At 50.3% G+C, this 19,229-nt stretch overlaps 1 protein-coding gene across 1 annotated transcript in view; it reads right to left on the reverse strand.

Annotated features, from left to right (window-relative positions):
* PARP1 (poly(ADP-ribose) polymerase 1) overlaps positions 1-13,472 on the reverse strand; it is a 35,026-nt gene extending 21,554 nt beyond the window's left edge. Inside the window, exons 1-5 of the mRNA XM_075749392.1 lie at positions 13,289-13,472; positions 9,339-9,501; positions 8,328-8,446; positions 7,045-7,259; positions 1,056-1,152 (exon numbers count right to left, since the gene is read on the reverse strand). Coding sequence (XP_075605507.1) covers positions 1,056-1,152; positions 7,045-7,259; positions 8,328-8,446; positions 9,339-9,501; positions 13,289-13,408 — 714 coding nt within the window. The 5' untranslated portion in view covers positions 13,409-13,472. The remainder of the gene's footprint in view (positions 1-1,055; positions 1,153-7,044; positions 7,260-8,327; positions 8,447-9,338; positions 9,502-13,288) is intronic.
* Between the last annotated feature and the right edge of the window lie 5,757 nt (positions 13,473-19,229).

The raw sequence follows: 19,229 nt of genomic DNA on the forward strand, positions 1-19,229 counted from the left end.
TACCAGATCAGTCACCCGCAGCAGTGCGGGGGAGCCTGTGCATTCTTTTTGGGCCTTTCTACAAAAGGTGAAAGGGTTGGACAGCAAAGAAGCTTCCTAAAGTATCTCAGATTGTTTCTGAACATCATTCATTGGTTACAGTTAAAAATGCAGTCTACCCTGGAAGAACTGGTTGACTGTGTTAAATGGTTTAATTTTCAGCGTTAATGATCATGCTTGATGAAATACTGTTAAAAAAAGATTAACGAACCCAAAGTTAACCTTGATCCACAAATTGCCTTGATCTGTCCTAAACATCTGCATTGCAGCAGCAAAACCTTGATAATGTCTCAGCTAAGTTTTGTTGAAAATTAAGGTATTGCCACACAACAAAAAAGAAAACTTTTATTCAAAGGCAGACACGCCATTTTTCTATAGCTCCATTAAGACTTCAATTGCAGCAAAAGCAGGGGTTTTTTTTTTGGAAAGTACCTATGCCGAACTTTCAATAAATACAAAACTCCTGATGCTCTGTTGGGAATTCTTCCCACAATATTCTAGAAAGTGAAAGGTAGAGCTGTGATCTATCACACTTTGTACTCAAGAACCAAACACAGCTCCCCAGAGGGCGAAAAAGATATGATTTCTCATTAATCTAGTTCCGCACTTTATCTCTGTTTAATTTTTACAATGAGCTATTTAGTGGTTTCAAAGCTCTTCTGCAACAGCACTTGGACTCAAGAGCTTCAGCCGCCACAACCAGGCGATACAGGAAGGACCGCAGAACCAGCTTCCCTGAGAAACGTGGCATTTATTCTTGTCTATTTAAATCCAATAAGCACAAGTCCTAGAGAACTTCTTTCCCATCTTTCAGGGGAAAGCAGCAGGGTGGATTGCCTTCAGCGAAGCCTTAGTGATGGGGCACCTCCTGCGCCAGGACGCGAGGACCGGCTGTCCACAACTCTGCTTTGGCTGGGCAGGAGGTGCAGCCCCTTTCCAGGTGCTCTTCGGGTAAAGCCTGGCACTGCACTCTTCTAACAAAGCAGTTTTTAGGGTGTGATCAGCTAAAAACTCACCTTCAGCTGCTTTTCCTGCTTTGATTCTTTCTCTTTTTCTTTTTTCTGTTTCTTTTTCGCAGTCACATTTCCATCTACCTCTTCTCCTTTTCTCTTTCTAATAGAGAACACCAAAACAAAACACGCACACATGAAAATAAGTTACTTAAACGCCTGTCCAGCAGTTACCAGAGCTCAGTTTACTGACTGCCGATATCTGCAGAGGCTTGAATATCCTCAGCTTTGGCAGGCAAACCCATTTTTCAAATTCCTCAGCGCTAGAATGCAAGACGCGTATTTGGCTCTGCAACGCGAGCCACCTCAATCAGGTCAGGTACACCGAGAGCTTTTCCACAGGGTAACTGTATGGTCTGGCAGAACAGCACATGGAATACTGCAGCATTTTCAGGCTTATTCACCTACACCTGTATTAATTACACCAAAGGCATACCTAAGGATCACTGAATACAAGCACACCTCTCCAAATCTGAGGAGACGTAGCAATACAGGTTAAAAGACTGTAGTGTTTTTCAGCTCAATCAAGAGCTTGATTTTTCAGCTTAGTCCATATTGAAATAAAAGGACAGCAAACACGGTAACTTTAATATGCTAACACACTGGGAAACTAAGTATTTCCCAGCTAGTTTCTTTCCCTTCACATCGGAATTAAGTCAGTTCTCTGAAAATAAGTTTTCTACTTGCAAAGTGCTCCCAGGCCGACAGCGGTTTTGCGATGTGCTCCCGTGCAGTTGTGTGTGAGAAATTTATTGTTATTAGCTGGGGCCTTAGAGCTGTGTGGGGAGAAGTTACAGAAAACGCTGCTCGAGGAAAACTGGAAAGAAGAGGAAGCCAAATGAAAACCGGAGGATTTTGGCAGACTTCAGAATGACAAAAGACCTCAGAGGAAGATCACTTACGTTCCCAGAGTCATGTCATCCCCTTGCTCTGTCTGGCTTCAGAATACATCAATAAATCAAATCAGCGTGTGCTCTCCTTGTGAGGAAATAAAGGGAAATTTTGCCCCATTTGAGGCAGGATGGGCCTGCAACTTGAGGCAGAGCACGAGCACAGCTTAGATCTCGCACTTCATTTTGACAGAGCTGCTATTGTTTTGAAACATCAGCCAGGTTTCTTTTTAGAAAGCATCTGTCTTAACTTTATAAGCTGTGGCTGATGGCTACTCCATAAAGTTGATGTTCTCGATTGCTCTCCTACTTAGAATTTTAAACACCTCACTTTCCAGTACTTTGCTACCGTTAAGACTAACCCTGTATGACAGCTCATTAGCTATAAAGCTGCAGGAAGATGTCAGAAGGTACTCCTCTCTCAAAGACTCACGCATGAGACACATGTAAGTTCTAGTAACTGTCCTGGTCCTAAAAATCAGGCCAAGTTCTCATTTTATTTGCAGTGACCATCATTAGCACCTTTGAACAAACCATGATTCAGCCTGGAGAAGAGAAAGCTGAAGACAGGCTTCTCCTACAAAGACAGGCTGAGAGAGTGGGGGTTGTTCAGCCTGGAGAAGAGAAGGCTCTGGAAAACCTTATAGCAGCCTTCCCGTACCTGAAGGGGCCTACAGGAAAGCTAGAGGGGGGCTGTTTGCACGGGCACGTAGTGACAGGACAAGGGGTAATGGGTTTAAGCTGAAGGAGGGTCGATTTAGATTAGGTATTAGGAAGAAATTCTTTACTGTGAGGGTGGTGAGGCACTGGAACAGGTTGCCCAGAGGAGTTGTGTATGCCCCATCCCTGGAAGTGTTCAAGGCCAGGTTGGATGGGGCTTTGGGCAACGTGGTCTAGTGGAGGGTGTCCCTGCCCATGGCAGGGGGGTGGGAACTAGATGGTCTTTAAGGTCCCTTCCAACCCAAACCATTCCATGATTCTATGACCCAGAGCACTTTGCAAGCCTTTAAGGGGCTGGTTTTGCAGCAGAGCTCATCTTTCAGGTGTCCCCCTGCAAGGTCCCATCAGTGAGTCGAGCTGGGGCTGTGCTGTAAGGCAGCACTGCCTCAGGGGGGACAACAGCCCCACTGTGCTACCAGTAATTACATGCATTTCTTGAGGAAAAACTCCATAGTTTTTTGAAATCAGGCAAGCAGGAACCCGCACGGCAGGACTGGATACAGCACACACACAAAGCTGTGTCTTCAAAAGTCCTCAGGCCAAGCAAGTCCCCCCCCGCAGCTGCAGCCCCTGCAAGGGGCGAGGCCAGAGCATCCACTGAGCCCCGCCACAAAGATAATGACTTCTCTACATTTTAACACAGTCACGGATACACAACATAATCTGGGAAAAACATACCAGCTTGAGTGCAAAGCGCTCTGCTGTACCTTCCCAAGCCAGAGGGCTGAATAACCTAAGTATTTAGGATGGGTGCCCAAACGCCATGCATCTGCAGTGCCTCTCCCTCGGCAGGCTGACAGACAGGCTGCCTCCAGCAAGCCAGCTCTCACTCCTATGCTGTAACTTGTCTCCCAGTCTCCAGAAGGAGGAAAGCCAGCACACCAACCACTGGAAGGCGATCACCCTGCTGAGAGGCCCTGTGACCCAGGGAAAGCATCCAAATTCCAGCAGGAACTCGCACTTTTGGCAGCTTCTCCTCAGAGTCAAGGGGACAGCGGGTTGCTCTCCCGGACACAGTGATTACTGTACCTGTTCCAGCCACTGGAACAAACTGCAGAGCAGGAAGGATCATCCTGACTGCAGAGAGCCATAAAGCTGTCAGTCACCACCTTCTCTTTTGTTCCTGGCTACGCCCAAAGCTTAAAGCAAACACTGATCATCATTTTATACAGCCTGGAGAGGGGAATGGCAAAGACAAGTTCATCTTGCATCTTCCCAAACCAACAAATTTTAGAACAATCGACAAAATACACACTCACTGACACATACAGTAATTTCATCTTCCATGCTTGGGACCAAACACTATGTGTTGCTAAGAGCAGCTGGATGCTACTCTATACACCCTTGCTCCCCCTGGGAAAGGGACAGTCTTCCCACATTCAACAGGTATGGCCCAAAAGCTTGCTTAGGAGGACTGGTACTTACCAGCCAATGCAAAACACTTCTCACCTTCATGGAGGATACACAACCACAAGATTTATTCCAGCTTTCGTGAAGATGAAGAGGGAGGTGAACTGTCCCACTCTACCCTGGCTCTTCCTTACCATCTACTCTCTATTTTTCCATGTTCCCCTCCCTACAATGAAAATGAAGGGTGGAAAAGGACAGTCACGACAACCTTGGATAAAGCAAGCAGCGGATGCAGGGAGGAACAGGAACTCCCCTTTCCTCCTCCTCCTCCTCCTCCTCCCTGTAAAGCACCGCCAGATTGTTGCTGACACCAGATTGTTGCTGACCGAGTACTTATCCTCTGCCTCAGGCAACCTCTGCAGTTAATCCGGTGCTGCATGACATCTCCAGAACAACACACTGCTCCTGTCCTGGGCAGCAATTCTACCCAAACAAGCGAGGCAACAAATTCAGGCAAGTATTACAGCTCGGAGCAGGAGGGCGAAAAACATGCTATCAAAGAAGCCCAGTCAAAGGGAGCTCGCAAGCTGCTACCGCATTTCCTACATCAGTACGTGAGCGCTCTTTCCACAGAGAAGCTGCTGGCAAGGACACAAGATCCTCCTTCCACAGGCCTGCAAAGTGATGGCACTCGGGCACAACAGCCCGTAGCCCGGGGGGGGCGGTGTGGGGGGTCTCAGCCAGATCTGACTGAGGAAAGGAGCCAGGATCCTTGCAGGAAACCTTTTCCAACCTATTCTCGGTAGCCCTGCTGGGCACCTCACTTCTCTCATCCACAACAGTCACGTCACACTGCTGCTGCCCTTACAGAGAGGGCTGACAGGGCAGTCCCAAGGGCTGAGCCTCTCCTCAGAGCATGGGCTAGACATGCGGAAGCAGCACCTGAGTTTGCATGTGTCACATCTGAATTGCGGAGACATCCGAGTAATTTGGATTCGGCACAATTAAAAATATCTTTAGAGATTGTTTTAACAATCTCACCTACAGCAGATGCTGTAACATTTCTGCGAAATGCTGTAATCTCTGTCGTTAATTTCTGTTATCTGATTGAACGCACAAGATGAATTATCAGAGGTAACTGCATCTCATTCAAGCTTCTGCGGTGTTTTTCTTTTGGCTTCTCCAGAACTTCTGTGCTTTCTTGGCAGAAAATCACCAGGTAGGAAGCACACCACACCTCTCCACTCCTCCTGTATATTTACGCTCTCAGTCATTCAGTTTGTTTGACAGACATCTATTTTTCCAATTGACCCTTTATACCCTTGGCTCAAGCCCAGAGCCCAAACAGCAGAGGAAAGGTAGCAGAGCATAAGAGCCAGCCAGCACCTTCACGGTTGAGGGGCTTGTTCATGCAGTGCTTAGAAAGCAGGAAAGATGAGACGTCCTGCTGCTTTTCTGGCGTGAGATCCTGGTTCACATTACCCTACATCGCCAGTCTAAGCTTTTTTCCGCTGCAATTCTAGGCTTTTATTTACACAGTGACTTGGCAAACTGCTCTGTGGCCTATCTTTACAAAGCCTTCATATTCTGCATAGCGTCCCAGAAGTGGCCCAGAAAAGCAGAGTCAGGACAGACAAGAGAAACACTTACACAGTCAAATCCCTAGAGCTTTGCTGAAGACATGGAAGAAAACTACAAATAACCTTATTAAACTCACACGCTGTTCTAGGACAAAGCGGAACACGCACCTTGGCACAAAAAGCAAAGGACTACTTGAAAAGCTGCAAGCGCATTAAACCACTGTGCTTCTACTTACACCCTGCAGCACACACAGAGGTAAAATGCCTGTCTGAAAAGATGCCGACAGCTCGGCTCAGCTGAGTGAGGTGAACAGCGCAGAACCCGATGGGGCTCCGGCAGGAGCACCCGCTCCTGCGGCACTGCAGGTGCTCCCCATGGCACCCACACCACTGCTGAAGGCTTCTGGAGCAACTGCTGGCCAAGCAACAATAAAGCGTGGAAGCTGAATGGCCTCTTAACACCTAGGTCAGTTTATGCATGCTCCGCACTGTTACTTATGGCTGAGGAAGACATTCACGCACGTGCACAACTCTGAACATGCACATGCACCATGCCCACCAGCCACGCATCTGGAGGACCAATATTGACAAAGACTGCATGGATTTGACATGGCTACAGTTTCTCGGAACCCAACATCAGTCTCACTGGACAGTTTCATGGCGAATCCTTGCAAAGCAAAGCTGAACTCGGCCTACAAAGTACGTGGAGAAGTCCGATGTTTTACAACGACAAGATCTTTCCTCTTTGTAGGACCCAGAAACACCTTATGTTCCCTCCTCCATGCAACACTGGCTTGTGTTATGAAGCATGACGCTAGGTGAAGTCACTTCAAAACCAAATAACAAAATCCTTCATCAATAGAGAAAGACTGAACAAAGCTAGCAAGTCACCTGAAAGCACTTCTCTGGCAGTACAAGTTCCATCAAGAGCCTCCACTAAAAATTTCAACGCAAGGCAATGAAATTTCAGACATACCATAAAATATTTAGCAAACAAAAGCATCCAAGTGGAAGTACTACGTGGCCAATAGACACAGTTATCCGACTCAGTGCCTGTCACAGATCAGCAGCTCATAGATAAGAGACGTCAAATCAATTCTCTAACAAGCGATTAGAGCAGAGAAACCCTCACTGATAACAGCATCACACAAGGAGGTGCAGAGCCCAGTATCCATTTGTATTAAGCATGCATTATTTTATTGTTGAGTGCCCTACGTCAGTCCTCCAAGTCACAGCTGCTGGTCTCTGCATTTTCTCAAGGCAGTCACAGGGGCAAGCAGACTGCATGCTCCCAGGGTCGGGGATTTGTCTGTTGTTGGTCACAGAAAGGACCAAATCCTCCTACGACCGATATTCTTTTGAGACAGATGTTGTCACAAAACATTTGTCACGGATGTATTTGAAGGCAAGCAACAACTCCTCTAGACAACGCAATTTGTTGCATTTCCTACATACCCTTCACTCTTGGTAGCCGGGAGCTGCTTCTTCAGAGTTTCTTTATCTTCAGCTTTCAAGATGCTGAAGCCCAGGAGCTGGGCAGCCCCGTACTGCGGGAGAAAGCCCAGCTCTGCTCGGCGGCTCACAAAGCAGTCCGGGTGGTACCAGTTATCTATCATTCCCAGCTGCGGCTTTTCAGGATGCACCATCTTCTTGGAAATCCGGATCTGGCCCTGAGGCAGATTAAAGCAACACAGGAGCAATTGTTAGGCTGTTCTGGAAAGCTTGTTACCAACATGATGCTTCCTAAACACCTGTAAAAGACCAACAGTTGCTCTATCAAAGCCTGCAACTTTTGTTCAAGCCCTTTCACTACAGTTCCTCTGCTTTCTTCAATGCTCTTTCCAGGTTGGAAAAAGCCACCTTTTTTAAGGTAGTTTTCTGTTCAAAAAACCACTCAAAACAGGTAATCCTGTAGTCTTTACCCCAACTCCCAGTAAGCCTGAGCAAGCAAAACTCACATGACCAAACCCCACGCAAGCAACTCTAAAAAGTAACGTTATGACCTTACCACTCAAGCATCAATGCTAATATGATCTCACCTTGTCTTACTGCAAATTACTTTCCAGATGCCCAACATGTAGTTGTTTTAGGTGCTTTCAGACTGCAATACTTCATGCTCCAACAAAGAAACGTCTACACAACAGTCACCAATGTTTCTGCTGATACACGCATACCAGAACTTGTGTTGGCCCTTGCCAACTTTACCCAACTGGCACGTCTATCCACACCTATATCAGAAGCTCACAGCATCTTTTTGCCAACTGTCTTTAAAAGCGGAGCAGCAAGACGTGTTCAACTACAGGGCTGTATCAGTAATTAGCTGCATCGCTGTTTGCGTCTGCTTTCATAGAGTTAATATGGATACAGAGCACACAAACAGAGCTGGTCTTGCTGAGGAGGAGGAAGAGGCCAACACCTTTGCAGTGCTGCAACAAGCAGGAAAAGCTGCAGTTAGCGGTGGCTCTCTTGCCACAGAAATGCTGGCGAGCGGCGTTCCAGCCTGCTCTAAGACCCAAGCGAAATGAAGCATCAGCAGGTTTGGAGCCCAGGCTACAACGCCCGAGGGATGCCTTTACTGTCAGCTTTCCAGGACACAGCTGCTCCTCAGACACAGAAACGCGGCTCTGCAAGTGCCTTCCATATGCAGGACAGACAGGAAGCAATTATAAAAGTCACTGTTTGAATTGGAACTGCTGAGAGAAAAGACAAGAGATGGAGAACTAAGAAAAACTTTTTACCTTTTCTATTTTCTGCTCACAGCCTTTGCAAGTACTTCTATTAGACTTGGCATATTCTGCAGCAAAGTCATTTAGGCTCTTCTCAGCCTTGCCACCTCCTTCCTGTTCCCCTCCTTTTCCTGGAGAACAAAGCAAATGCAAAGTTCAGTTTTAAAAGGCATTCCCTTGATTTTCTTATTCTCTGTCCCAGATTGTTAGCAGTTTGGATTAATAAACCTCTGTGTTCCAGCAACCCATCTGTCAAGAATCCTAATACAGACAAAGTTAAGCAGTCCATGCTCGAAAGCGCTTTTAAAATAGGAAGAATTCTTTAAGCAACCAAGTAGCAATTGTACAGGTTTGCTTATTTAGTGATTTTAAAAGACTTTCAAAGGTGCACAGAACTGGCCCTTTTTACTTGTTTCCTGAAAGTAGCGTAAAATGAGATCTTACTGAAGAACTGACTGCAAAAGGAGTCACAAACAGCTCTGCTTCAAAGCAGAACTCCTCTTCCCAAGTGCCAGTTTCCTTTTATTTTTTGTATGACTAAGTTTCAACAGGCAAACATCAATCTAAAACTGCCCAGCATCCTTGGTTTACGCAGAGACGCGGTGCCTTTAGTCTGGTCTGTACTTAGAGCCTTCTCACTTGCTCCCCTGAATCACTAGTTCACAGTTCAAAAATTTCAAAGACCCACCATAATCATATGCTGCACTGAAGGTACCGTTAAAACAACACACTGCAACAGCATTTGTTAATATTAAGGAGCTGAAAACAAAATACACCAGTCATGGTAACAAGGAATAATTGGCAATACATCTGCCAACTGACTTGGCTTCTTCCCTCATTGATTTAACATACTGGATCATACTGCCAACGTCCTGTCCCAGGAGCGTGGGGACACCACAGCAATTCTTCTCACATCACGTGCTGAAGGGACATGGCAATCATTTGAACCACAATAATAACAGCTTGAGAAAGAGAGAGCACAGTTCCAGCTGAACCTCCAAACACCAGGAGACCTCTGCTTACCTCCTCCGGGGCCTCCAGTTTCAATGGCTTTCTTGATTTTCTCCTGATCTTCCCACCGAAGCTCAGGGAAGCCATCGATGTCCATGTGGGACACGATTCGAGCCCGCTTCCAGAAGCAGCTGTAGTGGTGCCAGTGAGGGACTTTGCCATCAAACATGGGTGACTACGAAGAAAGCACATTAGGCCAAGATGAAGCAACTCAGACAGAATCAAAGACAAAAAAAGGAGATAAAAAGGAAAATCTGAGTAAACACAAGTGATCTATTTTTTTTTTTTAAATTTGAGAGATGGACACTATTTCCAACAAAGTCTAAGAAGAAAATTTAATATGACAAAGCTGCCGGAGAGATGTCCTGAAGGGGACAGGCATGGAAGGAGCATTTACCCAGCTTAACCAGTTCATGACCCTGCTGCTTAGCCCATTACTCAAAACGAAAAGGTCATAGCTTCAACGCAGCTATCCCAACCCTGAGCAGACAAGCAAAGGTTTTGTCTCAGAGAATCAGACCATCTGCAGGCATGAGCAAAGCAAAAGAGGTTGTGGAAAAAGTAACACGAGTAACAGCACTTGACTGATCTGCTACAACCTCCCTCGAGACTCCTGCAGCACAAGAGGCCACTGGCCTTGTTCCGCAGGACCTCTGAGTGCAACGTGTCAAGCAAACCATCCACACTCTGGAGAGCCCATCGCCAGGCACAAGACACAGGAACAGCTCCAAGATCCCGTGGCCTTAAGAAATTTCTGAGGGGGCTGCAGGAGGCAGAGGCAAAATTTAAGGGAAACACCAGAGTCCAACAAAGTCCTGCATCGGGACAGAAGCATCACCCAAGTCCTCCCCGAAGTGCAGCTCCAGAGCGTCCTGCCTCGCACCAGCCTCCCCGTGGAAGCACTCCTCTTGCTTATGACTCAGGCACATTAAGTACCAACCTGGCATCGTTCCGGTTACCCATCAGACAAAATAACCATATAGTGGTTTGGCTCCAAGTAATGCACACAAACAACTGCTGTACTAATAATACTCAGCATTGTATAATTATTATTACTGACGATACAGAATTAACAATCTAGGAGAGCATTCTACGTATCACTCACCAATGGGAGGGAGATCTCCAAGCTGGAAACAACAGCAGAGAGCTTCGTGCATGAGCAGGAAGGAGAAGGAAAGGGCTCTGAAGACCACAGTGTTGGACTAGGAGAGCTGGGAGCCCCAATTACAACTAACCATCAACGAGAAGTGTAAGAGGACATTTATATTTCCAGCTGGTCTCTTCCCACAAGCCAGGATTCTGATTTCCTGGTTCCCCTCACAGCACCGCAGCCACACAGCAGCCACCTTGGGGTTGTGTCTGCGAGTCACACGCACCTCTAGCACCGAAAGGTGGTCACCTCTGGGCTCGTATTTGGAATTTTCCTGGAGGACTCCTCAAGGCTCTGTCCCTAAGACAAAGGCTTGGGGGCACAAGGCACTGGGGCACGTGGAAGGGTGCAGAGCTGGCTCAAGCTTTAGGACAACCATGCAAGCAGTGAGTAGATCTCCTCCATCACATGGAGTTGAGCACAACTTCTCTCTGTGTGGGAAATGAAACCTCCAGGCGAGACAGACCTTGTTTACACAACTTCTCCCAGCTCACCTATCTCTAGACCATAGTTTCCTAAACAAACTATGGAAAAAGGAGAGACCGATTCGCCTTCCGGTTGCACAGCCAGATAACAGAAACTGCTCAGTTCCAGTTGGAAGCAAAAGTCGAGGCCGTGCTGGTGGTGCAGGGCCTGGGTGCCCGCCCTGTGCCACAAACTGAGCATCGTCCTGTCATTCAGAGCTCTTCACTCGAAAAAACAAAACAAAAGGGTGGTTATAGTGGAAACTGCACCCAGCTAACAACTTGGTCTGGGCCTCCCTTGAGTTTCTTCTGCACAATTTGCAAAAGACCTCAGTGCACCGATGGCTGCTGCAGAGGCAGCTCTGCAGGGGATTTCCCCGAGAGGAAACAAGGGGCCCAGGTGCTCGGGTGAAATTCCGGTCCTTGTGGGGGGACGCGCAGCAGCGGGGTGTGCAAAGTGCTCTGCTGGCACAAAAACTGGTGGTGGGGAGAGGGAGCCCTTTGCAGAAGAGATCAAGCAAATTCAAGAGATTGTAGGGCAAAACAACGACGACAACAAAAACTACAAGCGGTTGGTGTAAGACCAGCAGTTTTGGGGAGATGGTTGGCTAAAAGGCAGCGGCTCTGCGAGGGATGCCACGGTCCCAGCTGTGCCCCTCCACTTGCCCCCAGTAGATCTCTCAAAAAGAAACCCAACACGCTCCCTGAACTCAGCCCCGCTGCGGTCCCACGGACCCCCGCGCTGAGGAAAACCAACCCGCCTGGCATCACTTAAACCGCCGGGGAAGAGAGGCGCGGGTAACCGACGGGAGGGACCGGCGGAAGGGGCAGCCGGAGCGGGGGGAGGCAGAGCGGAGCGGGGCAGACACCTCCCGCAAGCGACGGAGGGGCAGCAGGAGAAACAAAAGGCAGCAGGAACACGTGGAGCAAACGCCGCGGCTCGGCACCGCACGGTTCGAGGTCTTTCCCAAGGCACGGAGCCTCCGGGGAACAGAAGCAGAAGCCGGGAAACCAGCTCCTGCCTCCAACCCGGCAGCCAGGTATCCCCGGAGGGGGAGCCGAGCCCCCCGGGCCCTTCCTCGCCCGTCTCCAAGCGCAGCCTCTCCCAGGGGCACAAGCGACTTTCGGCCGCGGAGCGTGGTACGTTCTCCAGAAACGGGGAACCACGGCACCCATCTGCGGGGCTTTGCTCCAGCGTTCGCACCACACGTCCTCGCTTGCCTTCCAGAAACGCACATCCGCGCGTTCGCTCATCCTTCACCAGACAGGCACCAGGTTCAGCCCGCCGTCCAGCCGCACCGCCTGAAGGCTGGAGGAGCCAGAGGCAGGCCGAGGCCCGCAGCCCGGGAAGGCAGCTCTTCGCCCTTCCCAGCAAACCCCCCCCCCGCTCCCGGGACGGCGGCGTTCGCCTCCCCCGCGGACAGGCCGGTTCCTTCCCCGTCCTCCCACAACAGGGTGGGATTTCAGGCCGGCCAGAAGGGCGGTGCAGGTGTGCGTACAGTCCCCAGCCCCCCAACACCGGACGGGGCCCTTCCCTTCATTTTGAAAGGAAGCCAAGCAAGTCTCTTCCCCAAAAGGCAAATAATTTGAGTGCAGCTGACGGCAAAACATGGCTTCGTATTCAGCCTGCTGATTGCAGTTCAGCCCTCTGCTTCGTGTCTGCAATGTGCCAGCCAGCTCTGTAAGAACACCTCTGCGCTGCCGGCAGCGCCAGCCCGAGCGCTAACCCTGCGGCTCCGCCTGCTCCAAGGGGAAACGGAGGGGAACGCACCGCACTGGTCACAGCTCCGACACCTTTCGGGTCTCAGCTTCTCGGTTTCATATGCAAAGCACGCACCACACGGAGATTTCCCCGGACCCCACGCAAAACACCCCGAGTGACAGACGCTTCCCCGGGCACGGAAAAGTCGAGCCACCGCGCTCGCCTGCCTCCCACGCCCCCTCCTGCTCCCCCGCTCCCTGCTCGCCAGATGACAACAAAGAGCCTCTGTGAGCGCCGCCGAACCGACCCCTCCGCCTCCGCCACCCTCCGCTAAGGCACTTAACGGTGAACTTTGCACCGCTTCACCTCCGCGCGGTTTCACAGCCCCCGCTACCGACAGCGCCCGCCCGCACGGCGACCGACCCCGCGGGGAGCAGCTCCCACCCGACCGCTGCTGCGGGGGTGCTGCTAAAAATAGGCTGCGCTCGCCCCCGCGGCGGAGAGAGGCTCAGTAAAGCGGCTCCGTGCAGCCGCGGCGGGCTCAGGGTAAGGGACCCCCGGCCCGGCCGCCAGCCGAGACGCCGCCGGAGCGGAGCCGAGCGGTCAGCACGCCCCCCCCGCCGGGCCGGGCCCCGCCACGCGGTACCTGCACCATGAGGGCCAGGCGCAGCGAGTCCTTAGCGATGCTCTCGCCGCACTTCTTGCAAGAAGCGCGGCCGCTCTTGGCGTACTCCGCCCGGTACAGCTTCTCCGCCGGCTCCGCCATCGCTGCCGCTACCGCCGCCGCTGCGGAGCCGCGCCGCGCCGTGCACCCACCGCCCCGCTCCCCCCCCCCCCCCCGCCCGCGGAACACCTAGCCGAACGCCGAACGCGCATCCCCGCCTCAACAGCGGGCCGGATCTGCCGCTCGGGCATCGATTCGGCGCGTCTGGCGGCGCCTGGAACGTTCCGGTTTGCTACATTGTATCAATGGGGGGGTGGGGGAGCGGCGGCGGGTCGTGTGGCGGCGGGGGCGGCCCGGCCCGGGGGTCGTTCAGCCCCGGGGGCTACGCGGGCGCGGCCGGGGAGATACCTGTGCTCGGCCCGGCAGCCCCACCGAGCCCTTTCGCTTCCCGTTCCCACAGCCGGGAGCGGCCTAGGTCGCCCGAGCGGGGAAGGGGGCGGCCGGTTCTCCGGCGCGTACGGAAGAAAGGGTGTCCCCTTCCCCAAAAGAGCTCGGTGACAGAAACCGGGGCGCAGCACGGTAACCGGCCTCTCCCGCTGCTCCATCACCCGCGCCCTCGGCTGAGCTCTCCCGGCCCGGCAGTTTGGCTCGCAGGGCTGCGGGAGCCGAGAAAAGGGCCTGCAATTAAATTAAATTAAATAATTAAAACCCCGAGCAAAACCCGCCCGGTCTCGGCCAGGCTGGCTTGGCCGGGCACTGCGCGGAGGGGCGTAACTCCCCCGGGGCGCGGGGAGGAGCAGGGCCGGGAGCAGGCCGGAGCCGGCGCTCCCGCCGGGGAAGAGCCGGGCTGGGTGTTGGGGGAAGCGGCGTTTCCCGCAGCGAAATACCGGCCGGGTGATCTCACTCCCAGGCGGGAGTTTCCTCCGGTCCCTGGGGATAACAGTACGGGTGCTGAAGAAAGCAAAAAAAAAACCAAAACAAAACAAAAAACTCTTCGATTAGTGAAATCTTGGCTTTTTCTCTCTCTAGGAGGTAGTATCCTCTGGTGTCAGCAGAAGGCATTGGTTCTGTAGCTTCGCTGGAGAAGGGACGAGGCGAGCGCTGAAGTTATTCCAAGCCTTTGCTAGGTATTTTTCATTACTTTTATTCCGATTCTGGAATAAGGGTTCAACTAAGGCAGGATGTTCAGTCCCAGGTGGGCTCCAGACACCTTGCAGGCATCAGTCAGAGTCGCACGCTGGCATCTCAGCAAGCCTGCGTGGCCGAGATGTTAATGCACCTCTCCAATCTTGTGCTTTCCATCTGGAAAGTCACCTTGCTATGAACGTACATGGCATTTGCCTTCGCAGTGAGCCCTCCCGATAGCCTACAGCCTAGCAGCGTGCCGAGGATGAAAGGATGTACCCTGAATACATCACTAGAGTTGGAGGAGAAAAAAAAAATCAAATCTCTGTAAAGCACTAGATGGTGCTGCATACACACAGATACAGATGCTCCGTACCTCAGAGTCTTGGCTATGTCTAATTACTTCTTACAGAAGTTCTTGAACCAGACACCAGTGGTTCATGGACAGATCAGCGCGTTTAGTCTCACACTGGAGAAAAGTGAAAGACCCAGGAGAGCTTGCTTAGATGATCTGGCCAGGCGCCGGAGGTGGTTGCTCCCCACGCTGCCCGGCACGTCTGCCAGGGGCTTTGCCCAGTTTGCAGGTGACTAGCGGTGAAGCGCGGAGCTGGGTTCACCCGTTTCAACAAACCTACTGCCACCCTGCTCCATCCAAGGTTTTCCTAATGAAAAGCAAATTACACACAAATGATGGTCGACTCGCAAGAGGTGTCCTGAGTTGAGTCAATGGCCTCTTTAACTGGGATCCTGCCTCTCCCAGTCATCGTCTGCCAGGAGCTGACATAAGAAAGGCCAAGCAAGCAGTACTCGCTCCCTCAAATATTTCCCAGCCTCTTGAGATTTGTGGCTCAGGGATTTCCTGCATGCCATCATCCTGGGGGGATTTTTTCTTCCAAGAATTTGTCCAGTTCCTCTTTTGTTTATATGGTATTTATTTATAGGGTTTGAACAAAAGAGAAATGGCTTCTTGTTAGTGTTTCCTCTGGCTGGGGCCATTTTCACGGCTAAGGAAAGGCAGCCCTGACTAAATACCAAAGCGCTGCTCCACAACCTGCAGCCTAGAGACCGGCCGGGGATCTGTAAGATATCATGAAGTAAGTCTACAGAAGCATACACAGACATTCACAGGCATGCAAGTATGAAAACAAGCAAAGAAAGTGATGGTAACAAATGCCTGTTCGAAGTTTAGCCTGATTTTTTTCGGTTGTGAACACAAACCACTACATTAATACTATACAAAATGGGGTTTAGTGGATTTTCTCTTTTAATAGGGGTGGGTGGTTCTTCTCTATGATTGAACTCAAAACACACTGCTTGAAAGGATCAAGCTCAAAGCTCTGGGTGCTTTACCTTTTCAACCTTACTTTGAGAATGTCTGCAGGAGCTTGTATGGTTATAACCAGTGTAAGTCTCGCTCTGGAACAGGAATGTCTACACAGAAAGAATTCCATTGTTATGATTCTTTTTATTGCAGTGTAATTTCCTCTGCAGGCAAAACTGTCAACCTGATTTGTGGTGTTAAAGTTGCCAAGTCACGTTAATCCCTTTCATAAATCTATTGATCTCAATGGACCTGCCTCGCTCCTCGCCTTTGTTGCCCGAGTGGGACATGCGGATCACAACACGTCCCTTCCCCTCTCCCACGGCAGTGGGGGACCAGCGAGTTACTGCTCACGCGGGGCCCTCAGTAACACAAACAGCGCCGAGGGTGCTAAGTTTTATTACAAAACAGGGAATGCTCTGGCGGCAGCCCTGAGAAGTGGCGTCTGCAAGGCCAGTTTCCTGGGGGACCACCCCTTTAAGTAAATCTGGTATTTCAAGAGCCCCGGTATTTGGCTCCTGGGTTTTACCAGAGGCTGCAGCAGGGGCAGCTAAAGAGGGAAAGATTTTTATGATCCCACGCAGGCTGCCTACATCCCTTTCTAACAATATTCCCATCTCAGTGGACTGCTGACTTTTGGGATCCCACTGGATGACAAATGCTGCACGGACATCTGAGAGCAATGTTTTGGGGTTTTTTCCCCTCTCTGTTACTAGAGTAGAAATCATAGGTTACAGCACCAAAATCCTTAGAAATAAGTTTTGTTTATCTCCAAGTACTGACGCTGAGATGCCAGACTGGCTGCTGGTGCTTATGATGCGGTGCTTGCCAGGAAAAACCTGTATCACGCACGCGACCATGGGCTCCCGTAGCTCACTGCGCTGTGGACAGGAGTGTAGGTGAGGAAGGGGATCCAGTCAAAGGGTCTGATTTGCAGGCTTCATCATAAATGTCAGGGTATTTGGTGTTTTTCTTAAAGCCTCTGTTTCTGGAGTCATGTGATTATATAGGAATCTCACTTACCTTTAGGATGCCCCCAGCAATTTCTGACCTGTAGAGGCACCCCCCCCCCCCCAAAAAAAAACCCCATCCCACATCAAAGAAGAAAAGAGCAACCCAAGAAACCCCAGCTCTGATAATTTTGAGTATCTCATGATGGGAAACTCAATACCAAGCATTCAGGTGCCTGGCCTGTGACTTCAGGGCACCACAGAGAATTGTATTTTGCTTTCTGAGCCATTTTGCATTAGATTCCTCTGAAAGCCAGAGGGAAGCAAGTCAAACTCCCAGTACCGGGAAGCTGTAAGGTATCTCTTTGGTGTTGCGGGACCAAATGCTTACCCTCACATTGTGCTGACAGTACCTTGAGCGCTAAATCTTCCAGGCTGCGTGGCTTTGGGCTCCGTTTCTGACACATACTTGAGATGCCTTCCTACAAGATTTCCATCCCGCTAAACATCTCATACAGGGTGAGAAAATGTTGGACGTATACAGGGAACATTATTGCTTATAGCCTGTAGGGGAGTCAGAACTGTTCTTGCTCAAATCTGGATTTATTGCTGCAGGAGACTTTATATCATCTGGCCTTTGATATTGGACAGCTTGAGAGTTTTGTAACAGAAACCTGTTCAGTGCCAGGTTATCCTGTCTGTATTGATGATCCACTTCCGTGCCGCTGCACATAATCGGTATGGCTGGTATGACCCCGTTTGCATTTAGGCAATAGGCTACAGGCAGCAACTGCTATGGCTCAGCTGTGCCTTCCTCGCTCATACGAGTGATCATCCCACTGACATCCGTGGGACTACTCCAATGGGAAAGGGATGCAAGGTTGTGCACCCCACATCTAACAGAGCATTATATTGTCATTTCTTTCCACTGGGTAAATTAGAGAGCTTATCGTCCTGTTGAGGGGATCTAAAAACGTTTTGAATAGCTAAATAACCTCCCATGGCTCATCTCTCCTGGATGATACTTAACACGCAATTTCTTAAGCTGAATTTAGAATTCCCGCAGGGCAGAGGTGAAGTTTTGGTGCCCAGAGCTGACTTCCTTCTCAGCCCTCCTCAGCAATTTTGCATTACAGACCAGCACAAAGCTCTCTGGGAAGCAGCTCCAATGGTTCCTCCATTCTTTAGAAAGCTTCCTTAAATAAACCTGTTTATTCAGCTTTCCAGATGCCTGGGAAAATAGATGTGGGAAGAGGCAAGGAAGGAGGGGGCGACAGAGGAGAAACAGCATTTCAGGCTGACTGGGAGCTTCACTGAGCAGCCTTCTCTCAGTAAATTCGGTGGTACCACAACAGTGGTGTGGCTTACACATCCTGAGTCTGGGGAAGATCATAGCCTGAAGTCAGTGGCAGAGAGCTGAGAGCAGCCAGAGTACTTGTCATAGTGAGCGTCTGAGCGCTTGCCAGGCTCTGAGGTTATTCACTCTGACATTATCCCCGTATAGGAAGGACTGTGCCATTATCCCTGTTTTACAGTCCCCATGTGGCAACTGAGACACAAACGACTATTTGATGAAATTAGAGAGTGGGAAATTAAAAAAGGGTAAAAGGAAATTTGTTCTCATGGCAGGTTAATTAAACCGGAGAGTCTACAGCCAAAGGCAGATGCTGTGGCAAAGTAATGCTGAAAGAAATTATTTAGAGTTCTCCTAACTGCAAATGTTGAAAGGGACATAAAACATTGAGCTTTGGAGATTAAGCCCAACCTAATTAACAATGGTCACAAGGAGACATAGGGAAGAAATGATCCTCCATCTCACTGTGAGGCCTTCCTTTGAAACGCTCAGTCCAGTGTGTTGGAGATGGATGAGCGCTCGCCGAATGGGCAGGTGCGGTCCATGCTTCGTTTCTGCTACCTGCCAACAAGAATAAGAAATCACATCCAAGCTAAAAGCAGATCGCAGGTCTCCCAGATCCTGGGCCAATCCCACAGCCATTTGGCCAGCCTTGGGCAGAGTTCATGAAAAATTATGGCAAACTCCCTCCTGGGCTACCGTGCTACTCTTTTGTGTGGATGCTGCCCAGAAGCTTGTTCTCCCCACCCGAGTTCCCAAGCACCATCTTTCCCCCACATGGTGCAGTGTAGCTGTTGAGCATCCTGCCTGCGTGGACGTCACTTGGAAACCTTTGGTGCCGAAGGAACAAAGCACCAGCTGCAACACGAGAAACATTCAAGAGCAGGAACCAAGAGAGAGAGTTGGAAAGTTCACGCTCCGAGATCTGTACGTGCCAGTCCCAAGCTATAGCATTACGGAGAAGGAGTTTCGTTAAGGCTGGCAGTTTTCCCAGCTAAAGCTCTGATCTCAAATACATCTTGTCTCCATGTAGGCTTGAAATCAAGCTGTGACTCCTGACTAGAGCACCACCATGCTACTCTGGACCCATGGCAGATGACCACGCTTTTGGGGTGACGGATACCTGCCTTACCTGTGACACCAGTCTGGGTATCCTCTGGCCCAGCACAGCTG

This window comes from Balearica regulorum, chromosome 3, assembly GCF_011004875.1.
Source record: "Balearica regulorum gibbericeps isolate bBalReg1 chromosome 3, bBalReg1.pri, whole genome shotgun sequence".
Classification (NCBI taxonomy): domain Eukaryota; kingdom Metazoa; phylum Chordata; class Aves; order Gruiformes; family Gruidae; genus Balearica; species Balearica regulorum.